Here is a 21,868-nt window from a genome sequence, read left to right on the forward strand (position 1 = left end):
GACACTTATCACAAAGTACGTTGGAGATTCCAATTAGAAATGGGCTAAATTAATGAGAAATGGTTTTAGCAGGGTTAAGAATCTTGCTTAGGGGAAAAATGATATTATATTTGAAAATTCTTGGGTTTTAACTCAATATGTGGATGGTTACCTCTCCCTAAAATCAGCAAACACAATGCCTTAATGGTATAAAAGAGCTTCTTCAGTGATTTCCCAGGTTTATATGGTTTATGATTATTTTACAGAGGAGCTTTTTTTGGTATTATAAAGCATTACCTTTATATTTAAATAGGATGCGAGAAGATAAAAATTTGGCCAGCAGAGGGAGCAGACTTATGTAAATTGGGCTGTAAGGAAAATACTCTAGGGTACTTCAGTAAACGTGTATCTTGTGGGTAGTGATTTACAACATTCTCGTACTCTGCATTGAGAAGAAAATTAAAGGAAGGAACTTCAGTCTTATTAAAACCAGTTCTTTATATTCTCACTTTGATGCCTTTTTTTTTTTTTTTTTTTGAGAAAGAGTCTCATTCTGTTACCCAGGCTGAAGTGCAGTATCATGATCACAGCTCACTGCAGCCTCTACCTCCTGGCTCCTAGGCTCAGGGGATTCTCCCACCTCAACCTCCTAAGTAGCTAGGACCACCGGTGTGCATCACCATACCTGGTTAATTATTAAATTTTCTGCAGAGACAGGGTCTGATTATGTTGCCCAGGCTGGTCTCAAACTCCTAGGCTCAAATGATTACTCCTCTCTTGACCTAACATAGTGCTGGGATTACAGACATGAGCCATGGCACCTGGCCACTCTGGTACTTTTTAAAAAAGAAAAAAGGCAAGCAAATAATACACGAATAGGAACTGTGTTTTGTTATTGTTGTTATTCTTAGACATGAAGAATCTTTTGTAAATAAATGTCATCAATTTAATAAATTTAGTAGATAAAAATAAGGTTTTAGTACTTGGCTCTGGTTAGAGCACATTCATTTTAAACACATAAAAGGAATATAAATAACACCTGAAAGAAATATAAAAGGAATTGTTAATGTTCTAAACAGAGCACTGTTATGACTGAATCATCAAGTAAGCACTTACATTTTGTATCATATATATTAAATCAGGAAAATGGAAAATATTTAAGATAAAAATTTCACCCAGCATGAAGCAAGTATAAAACAAACGGTTTTCTGCTCAACACTAGTTATATAGAAATTAATCAATCATAGCATCCTATGCATTCTAATTAATTTCCTTGGCAAATGTGCAGGCTGATGTAAGATGATTAGATTCATGCATTTTCAAGTACTATTTGTTAAATATATATATTCAAGGCAGTATTCTAAGCATTTGGGAAGGTAAAGGTAAACCACACCTACCTTTATGTAATTTGTAATTTAGTAAATGGTGAGTCTAATTCTAGTGTGCCAAAGTGAAAGTAGGTGGGCGTTGCAGCAGCTAGGATAAGCAACTTCGCTAAACACTATACTACTTAAAATAAGAAATAAGTATTCTTTTTTTGCTTTTGAGAAAAATATTTTTGTTTTGCAACCATTAAGATTGAGAAGTTTTGCTTTATAAAGTGAAGTCGATTTGACTGTTACTTAAGTTATTCGTCATCTTTCTTAGAGTAAAGAACGGTAGCTAAGGAAAAAGATTTCCAATCAGTGATACAGATTATTGATTCTTAACTAAATCATTGTTTCTGCATTGTTTTTTAAAATTATAATTAGATATCAGGATGATAGAAAACATCCAGACCTTTTAATTATTTTTAAACTAAAAACAACGACTAAGTCATATAAAAGAAAAATTACTTTTTAAACTTTTACCATTTTAGATGAAATTTAATATGTATATATGTTTTTTTAAAAAATATGTATGATTGCTCTTAAAATTCAAAGGGCTAGGCCAGATGCGGTGGTTCACACCTGTAATCCCAGCACTTTGGAAGGCTGAAGCGGGCGGATCACAAGGTCAGGAGTTTGACATCAGCCTGGCCAATATGGTGAAACGCCATCTCTACTAAAAATACAAAAATTAGTCAGGTGTGATGGCATACTCCTCTAGTCCCAGCTATTTGGGAGGCTGAGGCAAAAGAATCGCTTGAACCTGGCAAGCGGAGGTTGCAGTGAGCCAAGATTGTGCCACTGCACTCCAGCCTGGGTGACAGAGCGAGACTCCATCTCAAAAAAAAGAAAAAAAAAATTCCAAGGGCTCTATGTAACCTGGAGCATAGAAGATTAAAAATCAGTGTTCAGTGATGGATACAGGAGAAAAGGGAATGGATAATTATTTCTCTTCTGAGGTCAAAATTACAAATAGAGAGTCATTTTTTCTCTCTTCAGATCTGCAGTACTTAGAAACTATTTCTAAGTAAATAAAATCACCAGGTGTTTTAGTTTGGCAGTTTGAGTATGCTATTTGAGTAATTGTTAGGAATTGTGACCCTCTGAAACAGTGGGTCACAGAGCAGGGCATGGCAAGGACGGATTAGAAAAGAAGGATGGTGAACAAGGAAAAGGACTACGGGCAGGAGGAATGGACTTCAGGGAACAGTCCTAGAACTCATTCATTCAACAAATATTTATTTGCCTGCAGTGCGCCTGGCTCTGTGTCAAGCCCTGGAGACACACCATGGTGAACACGATGCAGCCCCTGTTCTCTGTCACAGTTGAGTGTGATATAAAGAAGGAAACAGGTCATTTCAGTGTAGCCTATTAAGTGTAGGGTGCTGTAGAGACACCTCTCTCCGACTTGAAAGGAACAGAAGGGGCGGTGAGGTGAGATCCAAGCTAAGCCCCGAAGAGTTCCACCAGAAGGAAACAGCAGCCAGGTTCCAGGAGGTGGGAGTGCATGGCAAGCTCCGGGTGATGGCATGTGGCTCAATATGGGTAGAACTTTGAGAGTGAGAGTGGAGCAAAGAAACATCAACTGTAAAGGCAAGCTGGACTAGGTCAGGAAGAGTCTTACATGTTTATGTGAAGGAAGGAATTTGGAATTTCTCCTTGGTACATTGAGGGACTATTAAAGAGACTCCCTTTAGGAGAAGGACATGAGCAGATATTTGTTGAGAATTAAAGTCGCAAAGCTATAGGTAAAGAAGGTCAGACAGCTGAACCAGCCTTGTGGGACTGGAGAGGAGTAGACTCTTTGTAAGAGGTAGAAGGGACAGATTTTTGAGAGATTAGATGTCAGGGTGAACAGCTAATTGCAGTGATTTCAGTTTCTGAAGAGACAGTTGCAAAGAAAGATATGCTTTCCAGATGCTTATGTGAAGGGAAGGGAGGTGTAGTTTCTATTCACCAGGCTCTGACATAACTCCACAAGGGTATGGTGGAGGCAGAGGCCTGGCCCAGACAAGATATTTTCTCGAGAGGATAGAAATTAAAGACATGTGAGTCATAGTGAGGTAGAGAAGCCAGAGGTGATAGAGACATTGGAACAAGTTGTAAGTCCTTTCTAGGAAGCTAATCCTGAGGTTTAGAAGCAAGAATATTAGGAACCAGGTCACTTAGTGAAGCACATCATTGGGTGTGGAGGCTGTGAACAAATGACAATGTCAAGCAGCCTGGTTCTTGGATCCTAGCTGCATTAGGCAGTACCATAGCCTAAGGGCTAGAGGCCAGTTTGTAGAAAGAAAGAGTACTAGCTAAAGGAGAGTGAGAATTCAGGCAGGTCTTTAGACTTGAGATTGTGTATAGACTGAAGGAGTAGAATAAACTATTGACAGTTCATCAAAGTAACTAAAAGACTAATGGCTCAGGATAACTGGAGGGAAACATATAGATTGGGGGTATGGTGAGGGAAGGAGTTGACCTTGACTCTACCTTTGAAAGAAAACAGAAGAAGAAAATAAACTTTGAAAGTGGCAGGCAAGATGAGAATTTGGGAGGGTTCAGGAAGGTTAACACCTTCTTACTAGTTAAGCAGGAGGCAAAGGTATTTTCTTTTTTATTATTATTATCATTATATTTTAAGTTTTAGGGTACATATGCACAACATGCAGGTTTGTTACATATGTATACATGTGCCATGTTGGTGTGCTGCACCCATTAACTCATCATTTACATTAGGTGTATCTCCTAATGCTATCCCTCCCCACTCCCCCCACCCCACAACAGGCCCCGATGTGTGATGTTGTGTGATGATATGTGCCACATTTTCTTAATCCAGTCTATCGTTGTTGGACATTTGGGTTGTTTCCAAGTCTTTGCTATTGTGAATAGTGCTGCAATAAACATATGTGTGCGTGTGTCTTTATAGCAGCATGATTTATAGTCCTTTGGGTATATACCCAGTAATGGGATGGCTGGGTCAAATGGTATTTCTAGTTCTAGATCCCTCAGGGATCGCCACACCGACTTCCACAATGGTTGTACTAGTTTACAGTCCCACCAACAGTGTAAAAGTGTTCCTATTTCTCCACATCCTCTCCAGCACCTGTTGTTTCCTGACTTTTGAATGATTGCCATTCTAACTGGTGTGAGATGGTATCTCATTGTGGTTTTGATTTGCATTTCTGTGATGGCCAGTGATGATGAGCATTTTTTCATGTGTTTTCTTAGAGTGACAAGGATTGCAGGTGGGGGGAAGGGCAGTATGGGGACATGATTGAAAGCTCAGGCTCTAAGGAACGGAAGACCTTGTTTTCATTCCTGGTCCCATCGTGTGCTGGCAGAGTGGCCTTGGGCATGCTGCTTAAGGTTTGTCATTCTCAGTTGCTTTATACTTAAGGTATATTCATTGTAGGATCTTTCGCCTAGAGTTGTATTAAGGATTAAAGAAATTAATTCATGTAAAGTGTTTAGCATGTAGCAAATGTTCAATAAAATTTGTGATGATGAAGCAATATTGTATAATGGTCAAAAACCAGACTGTGAAGCCAGACCGCCTGAGTTCAAATACTAGCTTCACCAATTACATGCTAGTAGTGTGATTTATAAACATAATTCATAGCTCACCAAGTGCTCAGTAAATATGTATTCAACTGCATTGACAATAAATGTGGAGATTCCATGAACTTGTCTTCCTGTGCTTTGAGTTCTTGCTAATGTGATGCTTATGTTCTACCCATTTGATAAATGGATATAGTAAAAACCTTTGTTAATTTATAAACTAAAGGGGGCAAAATATGTTATCTCTGCCTCAGTGTTCTCATCTGTAAAAGAAGGGGATAATAGTACCTACCTCTTAGGCTTATTGTAAGTTAAGAGAGTTAATAGATATAATCTCTTACCTCTGGTACATAGGAAGCATTATATATGTCTAGCTAGCATTATCATCATTTATCCTTGCTCGCCATCATCAGTAGGAGTTGAGAAACAGAATTTATAATGGGCACAGTGGGATTGACTATGTAACTGAGTAAGACAAGTAAAAAGGATAAAAGTAAAGAACAAGTGAAAAAGCACTTAAGACCAACCTGAGATTGAAAACTTCTGTAGTAGGGTCAGAACACAGGAGCAGCCAGAAACCTGGGGATAGACCTGAGAAGAAAAATGGTTGGATAAGTTTAGAGTTAGGGTTTATTACTGGACCATTTGTGAAAGTATAAGAGAGCCAGTGAACTGAAGGTATAATAGTACGCTGTTTTGAGAGAATAATGAAAGTCTTTGACAAATAACCAGAGAAGGGAATAAAGGAACATGTTTTAGACAGCTGTTTGGAAGTGACTTTGATTTTATTCTATTTATTACATTGCCTTGTCACTTTGCTTGTTTCTTTTCTCTCTCCTTTCCCATCCAAACAACCTTTCCTGGCTTGTTATTTCTTCTTCTCTGCATATTTCAAGTCTTATGTCCCTTCTGCCTTGTAGCAAACAAGGCAGAACATAAACAACATAAAGAAACGCGTAATAAGAAAGCAGAGAAGTATTGTTTCTATGTTCAATTCTCCACATATTCACTGAACATCTATTCCCTGTCTAGCACAGAGATCTTTGCTCTGACAGATCCAAAAAAAGCATCTGGCATGTTCATTACCCTCAAGGGTCTCTGTGGGAGGAATTCACATGAAATCATTATACATACATTGTACAGGAAAATGATAATTGTCATACAATCAAGTGTCAAAAATTATGGCACAGCCATTAAGTGTTGCAGTGATCAAAAAAGGTGCTCAGAAAGGAGAGAGACATGAGCTGAGGCAAACACAGCCTTTAAGAAATGGATGTTCGGAGAGGCCTTTCATAGGGAGGGAGAATGGGGGTATGGGGGACGGTGTGCAGGCCTGGGAGAGCAGAGAAAGGACTGCACAGAAGCATGTGGCGGGTGTGGAGAGCGGGGCAGGCACCAGCCCAGCAGGAGGTGAGTTGAATGGGAGGTAAGGCTGGACACTTAACCCTTACAGAGCATAGCTCAGCAGGTAATCAATACATATGTGTTCAGCTGCATTGAGAGTAAAGGAGGAGGAGACACACATGAGCTTATCTTCTTGTGTTTCAGCTTCTTGTCAATGTGATCATTATGTCCTAGCCATGTAATAAGTGTATATAATAAAAACCTTTGTGAATTTGTAAACTAAAAGAGGCAAATACTTTTTTGTTAGGTCCGCTGAAGAATAGGAATTCGGTGACTTTTTGATTAAGAATGTAAACACCTCCGTAAAATTATAGGAAAACAGAAGGTTGCATTTTTGGAAGGTGTGGTGGGGAACATAGTCCTAGCTTGCTACTGACTTCTCTATGTGTATAGCTTTTCCTCCTCAAGCCACCTCTTTGGATGCCTTGTCTCTTTCAAGGTAGCTTTTGTCTCTCTTTGTAGCCTAGAACAGCATTCCATTTGAGAACCATGTTAAGCTGTCCCAAGGCTAAGTGTCGTGGAGTGCAGGTATTAGAGATCTTAAAACTACGTATTTCTTTATGAGTTAAAGGCAGAGGGACCAGAACTGCCAGTACAGCTAAGCCCTTCTTTGAATAGTGGGTGCCTTATTAGTATTCATGAAGAGCATATCGATAACATCTTGACAGAGTTAAAGTTTCAACTTGAAGAGCTACTGCTTTTCAATAAGGAACATATTTAAAGACACTTTTTGCGTGACTAGTGAGTGAATTGCTTCTAAAATGAGAGTATTACTTTATTGAATGAGATATTTTTCATGTAATCTGTCTACAGTTTAGAATTGTCATTAGAATTACAATAAATAATAATGATTAGCACTTGTAGGGCTTTTATCTTCAAAGAGTTTTAGAGTTAATCCAATTTAATTGTCACTTGGCATCATCAGAGATGTGTACTTGCTTTTCTGCCATGAAAAGTGGTGTTCCCTTACCAGCCCCTTAATGCTTCCTTTTGGTATTTTCATGGCCTATGAGCTGTTTGTTCTATAGGAAATAGAGAGTTGGCAGATTGAAGAACTTTATATTAGAGCTCTTTTTCCCAGGTAAGCATTTGGGTTCTTTGAGCTAGGTTTCCTGGGTCCAGTTCCAACTCCTGTACTTGCCATGTTACCCTGTGCACGTTACTTAACCCTGTTGCTTTAAGTGGAATTCATCACAGTAACTGCATCAGAGTGTTTTTGTGAGGATTAAATGAGAAAGTAAACATGTAGCAGTTAAATATTTAATAAATGTTAGTTGCATATTAGAATTTAAAAAAAAATTTAGGAACATGTCATTCTGAGAAGTCATATGTGGTTAAGTGTTAGATGAGGAAGTTATAAGCCAATAAATACCCTTTTCAGAAACTACTGTGTAGTAGGCTCCGTGCTAGGCACTGAGACCGAAAAGGTAGTGATGGCATCTGCACTCTGAAGGTCACAACCTTTTGTGGACGTGGAGATGTCTTAATCCATTTTATGTTGCTATAACAATACCACAAACTGAGTAATTTATAATGAACAAAAGTTTATTTGGCTCACAGTTCTGGAGGCTGGGAATTACAAGAGCATGGGGCCAATATTTGGGGAAGTCTTTTGTGCTGCATTATTCCATGGCGGAAGAGCAGGAGAGGATGAGAGTAAGAAGGGGCTAAACTTGCTTTAATAACAAACCCACTCTAGTGATGACTAATTCACTCCCACAATCACAACATTAATCCAGTCATGAGGGCAGATCCCCCATGACCACATTGCCTCTTGTTAGGCCCTACTTCCCAACACTGTTACACTGGGGATTACCTTTGGAGGACACATTTCAATCAAAGCGGGGTGCAGGGGAGTTGTCAAAACACTATGATAAGTGCTTGACCTAACAAAGTCAAGTACAATCAAAGCTCATAGCAGAGTGATGGACTTTGACTTAGGGCTTTCAGATAAAAGAAGAGATATTTGACCCGGGTCTTGGAGGATGAGAAGGACTTTAAGAGAAAATGGGAGACTTTTAAGGTGAGAAGGAGAAAGGCTTCAAATTTGGAGTATTTGCTGTTTTCTGTGGCAGCAGGACCCCTTGAAAGACTGAAAGTAAGGTGTGACTTGAATGTCCCAGAACTCTTTAGAAAGAATGAAAGCAGGTGGGTCCAATTTATGTGGAAGTACTAGAGTTTCCACTATGTTACAGTGTCTTTGGGCTGGTTTTTCCTCTCCTCCGTAGACTCTGGAGAAAGCGTGCAGTTTTATAGTCTTAATTGGACCCAGAAGAGGCCCTGTTTGTGGTTAGAATATGTAGTTGTCTAGCAGTGGTATTTAATGGGCCTCCCATACTCTCCTGTTTCACTGGGCGTGAATTTTAATGACCGGGATTTGAGTGGAATTTCATTGGACTTTTAGGAAACAGTTTAAAATACCACCATGACACAGTTCAGTGTATACTAATGTTTTAATGATTAAAGTGTAACTGATTGCTAAATTGTAAGACAAGACAATAGATGAGAGGATCTTATTCACAAAATTTATGACGGTGCCAAGGCACTGTTTCTGACTGTGTATCACTCAGACAAAGGAAAGGAAACTCTCCATCTTTCTTTTTCAGTTTCTGAGGCTGCAGATTATATCGTCTGGGCAGCATATGGACCGCTATCAAATGGGAGACATCTGTGCTCCTTTTTGAATGCCATCTTAGGATGAGTTTAAGTGAGCAGATGCTGCCTGTTAATCCCATGCTTCCCAGTCTAAAAAGCTTGTTGAGTAAAGGGGGATTTGCCAACAGTGAACGAGAATCTTCTAGACACTGTGCTGGGTATTATATATGTGTTCTCACAGTAGAGCTATTATTATTTAGTTTTAACATGAGGAAAGATCAGCACAAGTATTAACCTTCCAACAGGTAGTTTGTGGTAGAGGCAGGATTCTAAAGGAAGTCTATCAGGCTCCAGTGTCCTTTTTTTTTTCTTCTTTTAATAAATATGGCATTTGCTTTGTACTGTTTCCTTGTAAAATCTTTCTTCTTTAAGTTTCTCATGAAGTCTGACTTCAGTAAAGGTCCTTCATGAATGGGCTTGCTACTTTTTTTTTTTTAATACAGAGTCTCACTCTGTAGCCAGGCTGGAGTGCAGTGGCATGATCTCGGCTCACTACAACCTCTGCCTCCTGGGTTCAAGCGATTCTCCTGCCCCAGCCTCACGAGTAGCTGGGACTACAAGTGCATGCCACCAACAACCAGCTAATTTTTGTATTGTTAGTAGAAACAGGGTTTCACCACGTTGGCCAGGATGGCACAATCATTTAACCTCGTGATCCGCCCGCCTTGGCCTCCCAAAATGCTGGGAGATTACAGACGTGAGCCACCACGCCCGGCTTGGGCTTGCTACATTTGAAGAATATAATTAAATGAAATTTTTCCTAATCTGTCAATTTACATTGAATTCAGTACAGTGAATGTCTATTTAGGGTCACCTGTCCTGCCATACATAGAAAGGGGGCAAAGGGGGTACATATGGGTTGGTTTTTTTTCACAAGATAAATGTTGGTAGGGGGCTTTATATCATCATTTGACAGTCTCAGCAGCATAATTTGATGATATTTAGTTTTTCAAGTACAGAGTCCATTGATAGTTAAATAACCTGATTTCAATTATTCTAAAATTGCAGTGCAGAATGGAAGAATAACTCCTTTTGAATGAAGTCCAACATTTGCTTCATTTACTGCATATAGGTTATTAGCTTAATTTGCTCTTGTTCTAAGACCAAGAAACCAAACTTTAAAATGTGTGGGCTTTTTAGTGGCAAAATAATTACAAGATTAGTCCTTTGTCACTTCAAAAATTAACAATTTTACCTCCTCCTCATTGTTGAAGTAAGATGAGTGATAACATTGTCTCAAAATTATGCTTTCTTTGCCCTTGTCTTTCCCACTTCTTTTCATCTTTTAAAATTATTCTCTCTTGCTTTCTCATTACTTCTGAATCATAATCAGAAACATCATTTCCCTTCACTGTTTTGCCTTCTTTCAATAATTTGAAAATAGATCCATAAGGAATTAAGAAAGAATTAGATAACTATAAATTATTAAAGTACACAGTTTATACTTTGAGGTATTTCATAGTTATTAGATCAATTACAGTACTTTCTTCTTGATTTTTCATCTGAGGTATACCATTTCCAATTCACTTACTGTTGTATTCATCTTCTGTACCTGCTAAAAATGTACCTACTTTGTTCCAGGCCCTGTGCTAGGGGTTGCCAGCCTTATTTCTCCCCAAGCCTGTGCATCTGGTGGTTCTCAGACATTGCATGCCACCTTGGTCTGTGTGTCTGGGTTGTGAACAGTTTTCAATTCCCTTTTTTTCCCACTTAGAAAAGAATATCTGAATTCAGGAAAGTGTAAGAAATTGTAGTTAATCTTGAAGCTATCCTAGAGAATATAAATAGTGAATCATCATCACAATTTGGCACAGGAGTTTGTATCATTGTTTGTGACAATCCTCACAACTAACTGATCTTAATAATCTGATGTGCCAGGATGTTTCTGAGTATAGTCTTGGACCATTAAGAAAAAGGCCTAGCAATGGAGGTATGATATATCTAAATAATTATAATTCAAGGGAAAATGTGGTAAGTGCCATTAGCAATGTAGAGTCTTTCTAATGTATTTCTGGGTGAGAAAGATTAATTTCTGGAGTATCAGAAAAGACATTTTCTCCAAAGTGGTATATGAGCTACGTGGAAAGAATTAGAAATGAGGGAAGACTGAATGCGATTATTTTGAACCCAGAAAGAAGCCACATATAACCCTCATTAATTTGATTCTTGAGATCCTGTTTTTCTCTTTGAATATTGAAATTATATGTATATACAGAAAGGTGCAACACATACCCACACATATATACATTCACACATAGTTAAATAACAATTTAATTCAAAATTTTGGAGACTAAAGATATATTTTTCTCTTGACATTGGCAATCACTTTACCCTCTTCAGTTGATAGAAGTTGCCTTACTTACAGTTTCCCACTGATTTCTTTTACTATTTAAAATATTAGACCCTCAAATGGGTTTAACTACCACTCAAGCAACTCATCCTGAAGTGATTACTATGTCACAGAAATAACCATTTCGTCTTCTGTCTATACAGCATTGGCATTTCTGGAAATTGAGTTACCTGTGCCAACTTTTATTTGTAGATAGATTGGGAATTGTTAAATGGACTATCAATTCACAAGAAATCTTCTCTTATTAAGAGCACACCAGATTCCTAATTCCATTTAGTTTTTAATAACTTCTTGTATTCTTGAGTCAGCCACACAAGTCATGTAATTGCTTCAGATATTCCAGCATGAGTTTCTTGCTAAGAACGCCACAAGAACATGTTTTTCTTTTCCCCCTTTCATAGCTTTTAATAAATTAATGAAGGCCGGGTGTGGTGGCTCACACCTGTAATCCCAGCACTTTGGGAGGCCGAGGTGGGCGGATCACAAGGTCAGGAGTTCGAGACCAGACTGGCCAATATGATGAAACCCCATCTCACTAAAAATGCAAAAATTAGCCGGTTGTGGTGGCAGGCGCCTGTAGTCCCAGCTACTCAGGAGGCTGAGGCAGAAGAATCGCTTGAACCTGGGAGGCGGAGGTTGCAGTGAGCCGAGATCGCACCACTGCACTCCAACCTGGGCGACACAGCAAGACTCTGTCTCAAAAAAGAAAAAAAAATTAATGAGAACTTTTATTAAAAATGAAGATTTTTTAGAAAATGATTTTATTAAAATGAGTTTTATTGTAGCATAATAAATAATCTCATCAATAGGAGACTCAGTAAATTGTAATACATTAATATTTTAGAATATAACACAATTATTTTAAAATTAGAACAATCAATATGTATTGACCTACATAGAAGAATATGACATATGCAGCTTAAATTTTTTAATGGCTGTTTATTGATATATTTGTATATTTAAAAAGATGTAGAATGATATAGTCCCTAAGGACATTGAAATTGCTCAAAGGATAGGCAAGCAGTTGGAAGGAGGTTATTAACAGAAGAGAATCCAGAAATAGGCTCATATACATGTGATAATTTAATGTAGGATAGAAGGAATAGTGAAAAGCTGGATTATTTAATAAATGGTATTGATATAGTTGGCTAGCTATTTTTTAAAAAAAGAATAAGCTAGATCCTTACCTCACTTATTTTATCAAAATGAATCCCAGATTGATCAAGTATTTAAATGTTTAAGTTGAAGTTGTACAAGTTCTAGGAGAAAACATTGGTGAATATTTTTTTGAAGTAAGGAAGACCTAGACATTACCCAGAATCCAGAAACAAGGAAGACAGATAACCTATACCATATTCTCTGAATGGCTTGAGAACTAGATGAATCTTTATATTATGTGTTCATCAATCCCAGTTTCTGTTTTAACATCGTGTTAAAAGTTTAATGGTACCACTTCTCAAGCATTTGGACTAATGCAAACATACTGAGCAAATAGGCTGCTACCTGGTGATTTTAGCAGCTGTACTTGTGTGTGTATTGTCAGCATTCGTGAACCATTTAAACCGATGGCATTTAATTGTTTTGAGTTTTTCCATGACAGTAATTTCTCTTTTAACATTACTTTGAATGAATGAATGAATGAGAAGTAACATCAGAAAAAAAGTTGTGAGAAAACATACAGGAAACTAACATGCAGTTACCTCTGGACCATGGTGCAGGACATGATGGAGAGGGCAAACCTCATTTTATGCTATTTTCACCTGTTTAATAGAAATATGTATTGCTTTTATCATGGAGAAGAACTTTTTTTTTACATCATTGAAAAGTAATTCAGAATTTTAGGCTTCTAAAAGATTTTTGTCACGTTTATAGCTTGGCCATTTCTTAGCTTAGCCAACTGCCGAAATCTAAAACGTTGGATTCTTACAAATTACTCATTTTATTTAGTAATATTGTAAGCACAGATTTAACATGGTATAGAATGCAAAATTCATGTAAATCATTATAGTAAAATCTCCATCAGAGAATGCCTGGGGGGCAAGCCCCTGTGTACTCTTCAACTCTCTTGGGAGGCATCCTTAATGTTCTTCTGATGGGAAATTGAGAAACGCTTCCCTGAGTAAATACACACAGGTGAAGACAACTGGTAACATCCTTAAGCTTACTGGGGTTTTAGGTTCAGAAGCTGTGGAGAGGAGGGAAGTAGATTTCACAAAACGCAAATTTTATTAGCTCCATTTAGCCCACTAAAATGAATGTTTCATTATGTATTTTGGATTCTCACCGAGTCCAGTAAATGAGCTGGTAGATAGTTTAGTCATTAAAATTATAATCTAATTAATGCTAAAGGGAGCTAAATAAACTAATTTTAATCAAATTTACTTTGATTTATCTCGGTGTCTCTCTTTCTCTCTCTGTTTCCCTGTTTCTCTCTTTCTCTTCCTATTACAGATCACAGTAATGAAAGGCAGTAATAGAAATAAGGATCATTCAGCAGAAGGAGAAGGGGTTGGAAAACGACCAAAACGAAAGTGTCTTCAGTGGCATCCATTGCTAGCAAAGAAACTTCTTGATTTTTCAGAAGAGGAAGAAGAGGAAGACGAAGAGGAGGATATTGATAAGGTAAGTCCTATATTTACTATAGAAGTTTCAAGTTTATTAGAGCAAATCATAATATTCTAGAAACAATAGTGAACATGAATGATATTACAAAAGTGTTTCCAAAAGCCTGTATAGCTTGAATCCTATTCAATTACTTAGTTTACATTTTTATTCCAATGCTTGATTGCTCTTAAAGTATTTGTACTTCCTAATATTGTAGACTGAGACACATCCTTTTAAATACGATTTTTGTCACCTAACTAATGATTTGTGGGTAAAATATTCAAATACATTGAGATGGGGATGTTCCTAAAACTTGATGTGCTCATCTGACGTTCTACCCTGTGGCTCTTCTGGCCTCTCTGTCTTGGCTTCTGGCCTCGCCCTGCTACCATTGGCAGTCTTAGAACTGCTCCCTTTGTCTCTATCCGTGGTCTTCACAGCTTCTGGATGCACTTGCCCCCAGTCTTTATGATGACTCATTCCTCCTAGTCCTTTCTCTGGCATCAGGCCTCAGCAGCTGGCTCTTCAGTCACATAACCATGCGGGTGACTTAAGAAATCATCTCAAGTGTTCGTCCCACCCAACTCATTCAAAGTCAAAGGATTTTCTTCATGGCACTTATTGCTATTTGCCATGTATTTAGCTGTATACTTATTTATGTCTGTCTTCTCTCAGACCAGAATAGAAGCTCAGTATAAGAACAGGGGCCTTGCCTGTCTCGTCCTTTCCTCTTGCCTCAGAAATGAGAATGGTGCCTGGCACATAGTAGGTATTAAATATAGATGTGTGCTGAATGAAAGAATAAATGAGTACATATTTTGTGTCACTACGAATTTTATAAACATGTTTTTAATATTTTTGAGGCCTTCGACATCCATTCAGTCTCTCTTGGCTTTCAGCAGGAATTTAAAACATTTTTCCTCTTTTTCAGACATCATCTGGATACCCTCTAAGGTCTCTCTTACTAGTGACCTTTTCTCCTTTTTCACAGAGAAAATAGAGGCCACCAGAAGTTACTCTTTTAGCTTCCTGTACACATCTATGTAATTGTCTCACTCCTTACTAATCTTTCCTTCCACTTTTCCTGTTTCAGAGAAACAGGTTTTATTCTTCTTACTTGAGGGTATTATCAAGCTTATACTTAATTTCATTTTTTAAACACATTTGCATGTGTTGATCACTTGGTCATTGAAGCAGTCTCCTGTTTCCATGAGGGCACCCACTCCTGTTTCTCTTTCTTCTTTCCTTTGGCCACCCACACCTGTTTCTATTTATCCTTTCTTTTTCTTTTTTGAGAAAGGGTCTCACTCTATTGGCCAGGCTAGAGTACAGTGGCACCATTTCAGCTCACTGCAGCTTCCATCCACCTCCCGGGCTCAAACAGTCTTCCCACTTCAGCTCCCTGAATAGTTGGGACCACAGGCACACACCACTAAGCCCAGCTAATTTTGTTTATATTTTGTAAAGACAGGGTCTCACTATGTTGCCCAGGCTGGTCTGGAACTCATGGCTTCAAGCAATCCTCCCTTCTCAACCTTTCAAAGTGCTGGGATTATAGGCACAAGCCACCATGTCTGGCCCTTCTTTCTATTTCTACCTTCCCCACTGTTCCTTCCTAGTTTCTTTCAGTTAATGTCCCTGCATTATTTACCCCTCAAATGATTATGTTCTCTAGGCCTCCAATCTTAATTTCTACCTCCATCCTGGACTTTTCTTCTGAACTCTGGACTCATATTTCTATTTACTTGGCATATCCATTAGTTATCAACTAGAAATCTCAGTTTGAATGAATTCAAAATTAAGCTTTTGCTTTTCTTCTCCCAACTTTCTCCTGCATCTTCCCTTTCTCAGTAAAGGGCAACTGCAACATTCCCATTTGTCAGACCTGAGACCTTGTAGTTCATACTTTGCTGCTTCATTTTGCTCAAACTTCACATCCATCCATTAGCAAATCCTCTCAAACTCTACCTTCAAGATATGTTCACAGTTTTGTTGCCCTTTTAACAGTTCCTTCCTGTACCACCTTGATCCAAGCCACCACCCTTTCTAGCAGAGATTACTGTATCTACCTCCCTCTCTTCCGGCCTCTGCTCTTGCCCTTCTGTGGTCCATTCTCAACAAAGCAGCCAGAGGAATCCCTTCAAAATGTAAGGCCAGTTGTGCTGCTCCTGTTTCTATGAGAGCAGGGACTGTGTGTGCTCACTGCTCTCTGTGCTCACTGTGTGCTCACAGCACCTAGAAGAGTCGCTGGCTCATAGCAGGAACCCAGTAAATACTTATTGGGGGAGGGATTAAAGTCATTGAGTCCTCTTCTCTTTTCACTCACACTCAGTGGTCTAGTCCATACTTTTAGTCTTAGCACCGTCTGTATATTGGTATCTCATATTGTTATCCTGCAGACATAGGTATCCACACAGCATTCCCCATAGGCACTTCAAATTCAGCCTACCCAGCACTGATCTTTCTACTCTCCACCAGGCCTGATTTCTCTCATTTGAGAACAATTATTTTTTGTTGTATATGAAGAAACTTTGCCACCCAAGCCAGAATCACTCTTCCTTTTTCTGCCTTCAGATCCAATTAGTTACCAGCCACTCTTGGCTCTGCCTCATAAATATTGTCCCTGTTCTCACTTCTCTGTTCCCATTACTGCTGCCTAGATTTCAGCCTTATCCCTTTTTTGCCTGGGCAGCTGGAATAGATTTTTAACTGGGTTCTCTAGTTTGGGTTGCTTCTGGTTTTACTCGTAAAATTCATGCTGTCGTTAGAAGTTATCTCCTTAAAATGCAATCTAATGATGTCCCTCCACTGCTTAAAATCACTCATGGCTCTCAATTACATCGATCCAGCTGTGGGAACTAGTGTTGATTTTTCTTAGAAAATATTAATGAGGTCCTGGGGAAAGAAAAATAAGTTCTAAACTCTGAGAGAGTTTTTATTTCTATTTTGTTATTCATGTATTTATGTATTTACTTTTTGATTAATAAAATAATCACATTAAATAGCAATTAAAACATTTTTCGATGTTCATAGTTGGCAGAATGAAAAGTTGACAAACTGTGTCAAATCAAATGTTTTTATTGGTCCATACAGTTCCAAACTACTGGTTTACAGGATCAAATGCATGCGTTTAAATATGGTAGAGCACATAACTTCATGAAGTGGCACAGATCATCTTCTTCATCCTTGTCTCCCAAAGCCCTGTTCTCTTTTACATACCAGTGCTGTTGAACTGCAAGTTGATGTTCAGATAAACCAGCGAGACTTAATCCCTGTTAGTTCCCCATGTCTCTCCATTGACGACCTGACACATTCTAATTTGTTTCTCCTTTTTTTAGTTTTTAATTTTTTAATTTTTTTAAATAATTTTTTTCTTTCTTTCTTTCTTTTTTTTTTTGAGACAGAGTCTTGCTCTGTCGCCCAGGCTGGAGTGCAGTAGTGCAATCTTGGCTCACTACAGCCTCCTCCTCCCAGGTTCAGGTGATTCTCCTGCCTCAGCCTCCAGAGGAGCTGGGATTACAGGTGTCCGCCACCACGCCAAGCTAACTTTTGTATTTGTAGTAGAGACTGGGTTTCACCATGTCGGTCAAACTGGTCTTCAACTCCTGACCTCAGGTGATCCACACCCCACCTTGGCCTCCCAAAGTGCTGAGATTAGAGCCACCACACCCAGCCTGATTTGTTTCTCAAAATTTAGCTCAGGCAACGTTTTCCAGGGAGGCCTTCTTGCACTTCTTCCCATCCACTAGTGCTTTGTTATCTTGCTGGTTTCTTGTTGCAGTCAGCACACTGCTTTTAAATTTATGTTTATATGGTTTTTCCCCCTTCCAAAACATGAGGTCCTTTGTCCGTCTGTTACACGTTGAATTTTATAATTTAATAACTGAATGAAAAGTTACTCTTTTCTGAAGGGGAAGTATAATTGCTTCTTCATCTAATATATTAATAGTACACTTTTTAGTTTTTTTTAGCTTCCTAGTTTCAGAATGCTAAATAAAACTCCCTTGAAAAATGCAAATTATTGTTACCATTATATACATAATGAGGAAGATAAATATGTAGCCTTCACCCCCAATAATAATTCCTAACATATTTCCAGATTAGATGGCTATGACCTCAAGATTTTTTCTGTACTCTTTGTGTTTGAAGATAATTAATGGTTAATTGATTGCATTTGCAATACTTAACGGCAAAAGACTTTTTTTTTTTTTTGAGACGGAGTCTCGCTCTGTCACCAGGCTGGAGTGTAGTGGCGTGATCTTGGCTTACTGTAACCTCCGCCTCCTGGATTCAAGCAATTCTCCTGCCTCAGCCTCTCAAGTAGCTGGGACTACAGGCACGTGCCACCATGCCCAGCTAATTTTTGTATTTTTAGTAGAGACAGGGCTTCACCATGTTCGCCAGGATCGTCTCAATCTCTTGACCTCATGATCCTCCCACCTTGGCCTCCCAAAGTGCTGGGATTACAGGCGTGAGCCACCGCCTGGCCAAGACTTTTTAAAAATACCAGTTGGATTAAGCAGGTGATTAGTCCTAAAGTATCTGCTTGTAACAATTGCCCAATAAACATTGTAATAAAAGAACATGGTTGCCTTACAGTTGTGATTCTCAAAGAGTGATCCTCAAACCAGTAATATCAGCATCACCTGGGAACTTGTTAGAGCTACAAATTCTCAGGACCCACTCCATACCTCAGAATCGGAAACTCTGGGAATGGGACTTAGAACCTGTCTTTTAACAGAACCTCCAGGGATTCCAATGCATACTCGAGTTTAAGAATTAACCACTCTGCTGCATAATGCAGACTAATGGTTACAAGTTGAGGATTGCTAATCCAAAAATTCGAAACACTTCTGGTCCCAAGCATTTTAGATAAGGGATACTTAATCTGCAACTTGTCCTTCTTGATTTTAATTTTGAAACCAGAAATTAAGGAAATGGGCTTAGTAAACATTGTGGACTTCTGTTTATAGTTACATTGTTTCTAAGAAACATTATAGAATCATTTTTGCCTTAGAAAATATTTTACAATCATAATATGTTCTGAGATTCTATAATCAGAAATGGGCTTTAAGAAAGTTAACCTGGCAGCCATGTGCAAGAAGTATTGTAAAGAAGATGAAAAACGGGAAGACTAGGCATAGGCCAAAGTGGTACTAGGGCAGTGGGAATGAGAATCACCCAGATGGAATGGACAGATTCGGAGCTTTGTAGAAGTCCTCGAAGACCTTGAACGATAATTGAATGAAGTGTAGGAAAAAAGAGGATTCAAAATTGATTTTGAAGGTTTAAGCCTAGAGGAGTTTATTCCTATCACCAGAGTATTTCACTAAACAAGAAAGCTTGAAATTTATAAGTTTGAAGATTTATTGTGTAGTTCTTTCAAATAACCATGTTAAATATCGATTTTGATTTTTTTACACTACAAGACTCTACTTGTGATGCTTGCAGAAACATTGAGTAGTCTGTATTACCTTTTTATGTCTTACTTTCATGTTAAATATTCTCATATTATTAGCTATAGAAAAAGGCACTTTTCAAAGCAGAGAAAGACACAGCTACTATTCATATATTTTATGTGGATATTGTTAATCTTGATGCCCATTAACCATAGAATGGGTTTATTCATTCATTCACCAATTAGTTAAGTACTAATATTATATCAGACATTGAGCTACGCACTATGGTTGTAAAGGTGAATAAGAGCTTTTGTCCTCAAAGAGCTCACTGTTTAGTGAGAGAGAAAAAAATGTAAGCAATTATAACACAATGTAATATATGCTGTAATAGAGACATGCACAGGTTGCTATAGAAACTAAGCAGAAGGATACATCATAAGTTAGTTACCAACCATGAACAGTGGTTGTTGATTTTTTAAAATTATATTTTTTTCAATGTGTAAGTTGTTTAAATGGAGCTAAGAAAAAATACAATTTGCAAACCAAGACTAACTGTTAAATCAAAATTATCCAAAATATGTTAAAGATCTGGCTTTGTTTTTGGTGGTAATAGGTTCAACTTCTTGGGGCCGATGGCCTAGAGCAAGATGTTGGTGAAACTGAAGATGATGAATCACCAGAGCAGCGAGCCCGGAGACCAATGAATGCATTTCTTTTATTTTGCAAACGCCATCGCTCTCTTGTACGTCAGGAACACCCCAGGCTTGATAACCGAGGTGCTACCAAGATACTAGCTGATTGGTGGGCTGTTCTTGATCCAAAGGAAAAGCAGAAATACACAGACATGGCCAAGGAGGTAGGTTACAATGACAAAGTATTCTGATAGCTAAAAGCAACCAGTCCTGAAACTCCTAGTCAACAAATATGAAGCACCTGTTGAAGGTCTAGCAATGAGAAGGTGAATCGTGAATCAGATGTTAAGTAAAAACATAAGCGCTTTCTTTGTATGACTTGTTCCTGTTCCTGTGTTCCAAGTCCATGTGGAAATGCTGGTGGAGGTGCCAAGAACAATATATTAACAAGAAGTTTTTTTCTCATTGTCTATACCCCACTGATTGATATAAGGGATTGATTTATTGTGAAGGTTTATTATGAATGGTTTACAGTGAATGATGATTTGTTTATTTATTATGGTAATTTATTATAAATGGTGATTTTTTTTCTTTTTTAAGTTTTTCTAGAAACTCTACTTTTATTGTCAGAGAATGCCCATGGTAAAGTTGACAATCTTAGGTTACTCTAGTTATATCATGGGAAAGAGTCTTGATCTAGTTCTGATGCTAAATAGCTTTGTGGCCATATCCATAAGTCATCCTCTGCATCTCAGCTTCTTTTTTTTTCTTTCCTAATGTTATTGGAATGAGAAAGTTGGACAAAGATTTGTATCCTTTCTAGTGCTAACATTTTTTTGATTTTGTAATAAACAAAATTATCAAGAAATATGCTTTGACTTGTTTCTGTTCTGTAGGTAGTGCTGCATGAATATTTAAAACCAATAAATGATTGAATACCAGTGGAACAAGATGTACTGCAAGGTGTGCATGCCCGTAAATACTGTGTAGGCAGTAGTTAGTGGGACGCATTTCCATGCAGGAAGGCTATTCAGAAAGGTGGGACATTAATCACTTCCAGAATGATAGCAGTTACTGAATTTCTTCAAAAATTGTATCATGGTTCTTTTACTGTATTTGGAATTAATGTGAGACCATTATACACTTAAATATATTGTGATGGATTTAGCTCCAAGTAAGGGATAAGCAAAGCAATATTACTGTGGCTAAACTTGAAAGGAATAATTCTAACATTATTTCCTCAGTGTTCCAACTTGTAAAAAGATCTTGATTCATGAAAACCCCTGTCACCCAAACACTTGGTTAAGTTTTATCAAAAAATGAGCCAGCAGGGGACAAAATACAGAGTTTCAAGACATTTTATTAGATATCTCAGTATGTGAAAAAATAATTCTTCCAGGTGCTATGCCTTTATTGAGTTAATTAGCTAAAAACATAAATATTAAACATAAAAATTTAAAAAAAAAATAAAAATTTCTTAAGAAATGTTCATGGAAATTTGAATCTAAATTATTAGCATAGTTGCTACTATGAATTAGAATTATTAATTAGCATAATTATTAATTATATCAGTGTTTATAATTATATTAGTATAATTAATTTTATTAGTAGTACTATAACTATTAATTGTAATAGTATTAATGATTATAATATTGTTATAGTATTAATAATTATAAATATAATTATTATAATTATATAATTAATCATACAAGACTTCAAGAATTGACTGTTAAAGACAAGATTTTAACTATATAGGGCCTGTGGAAAATTTGAAATCAATTACAGTAACCTACATGATTTTAAATATTTCATTAGATTTCCATAGCATAACAGTAATGAACAGTAAAACTTTCCCATTAAATAGCCTTACATTTTTCATAGTCATGCTTATATAGTAAAATAAATAATTATCTGAAACCTCTTAGGGAA

The 21,868-nt window shown here is 37.6% G+C and overlaps 1 protein-coding gene across 28 annotated transcripts in view; it reads left to right on the plus strand.

The window, feature by feature from the left end:
- Nucleotides 1-21,868, plus strand: part of BBX (BBX high mobility group box domain containing) — a 280,307-nt gene that overhangs the window by 165,309 nt on the left and 93,130 nt on the right. For all 28 annotated transcript variants that reach the window (XM_054482850.2, XM_054482851.2, XM_054482868.2 and 25 more), the window contains 2 exons: nt 13,756-13,926; nt 19,921-20,163. In XM_054482850.2, the coding sequence (XP_054338825.1) occupies nt 13,765-13,926; nt 19,921-20,163 (405 nt within the window). In that variant the 5' untranslated portion in view covers nt 13,756-13,764. The remainder of the gene's footprint in view (nt 1-13,755; nt 13,927-19,920; nt 20,164-21,868) is intronic.

Source organism: Pongo pygmaeus, chromosome 2 (assembly GCF_028885625.2).
Source record: "Pongo pygmaeus isolate AG05252 chromosome 2, NHGRI_mPonPyg2-v2.0_pri, whole genome shotgun sequence".
NCBI lineage: Eukaryota > Metazoa > Chordata > Mammalia > Primates > Hominidae > Pongo > Pongo pygmaeus.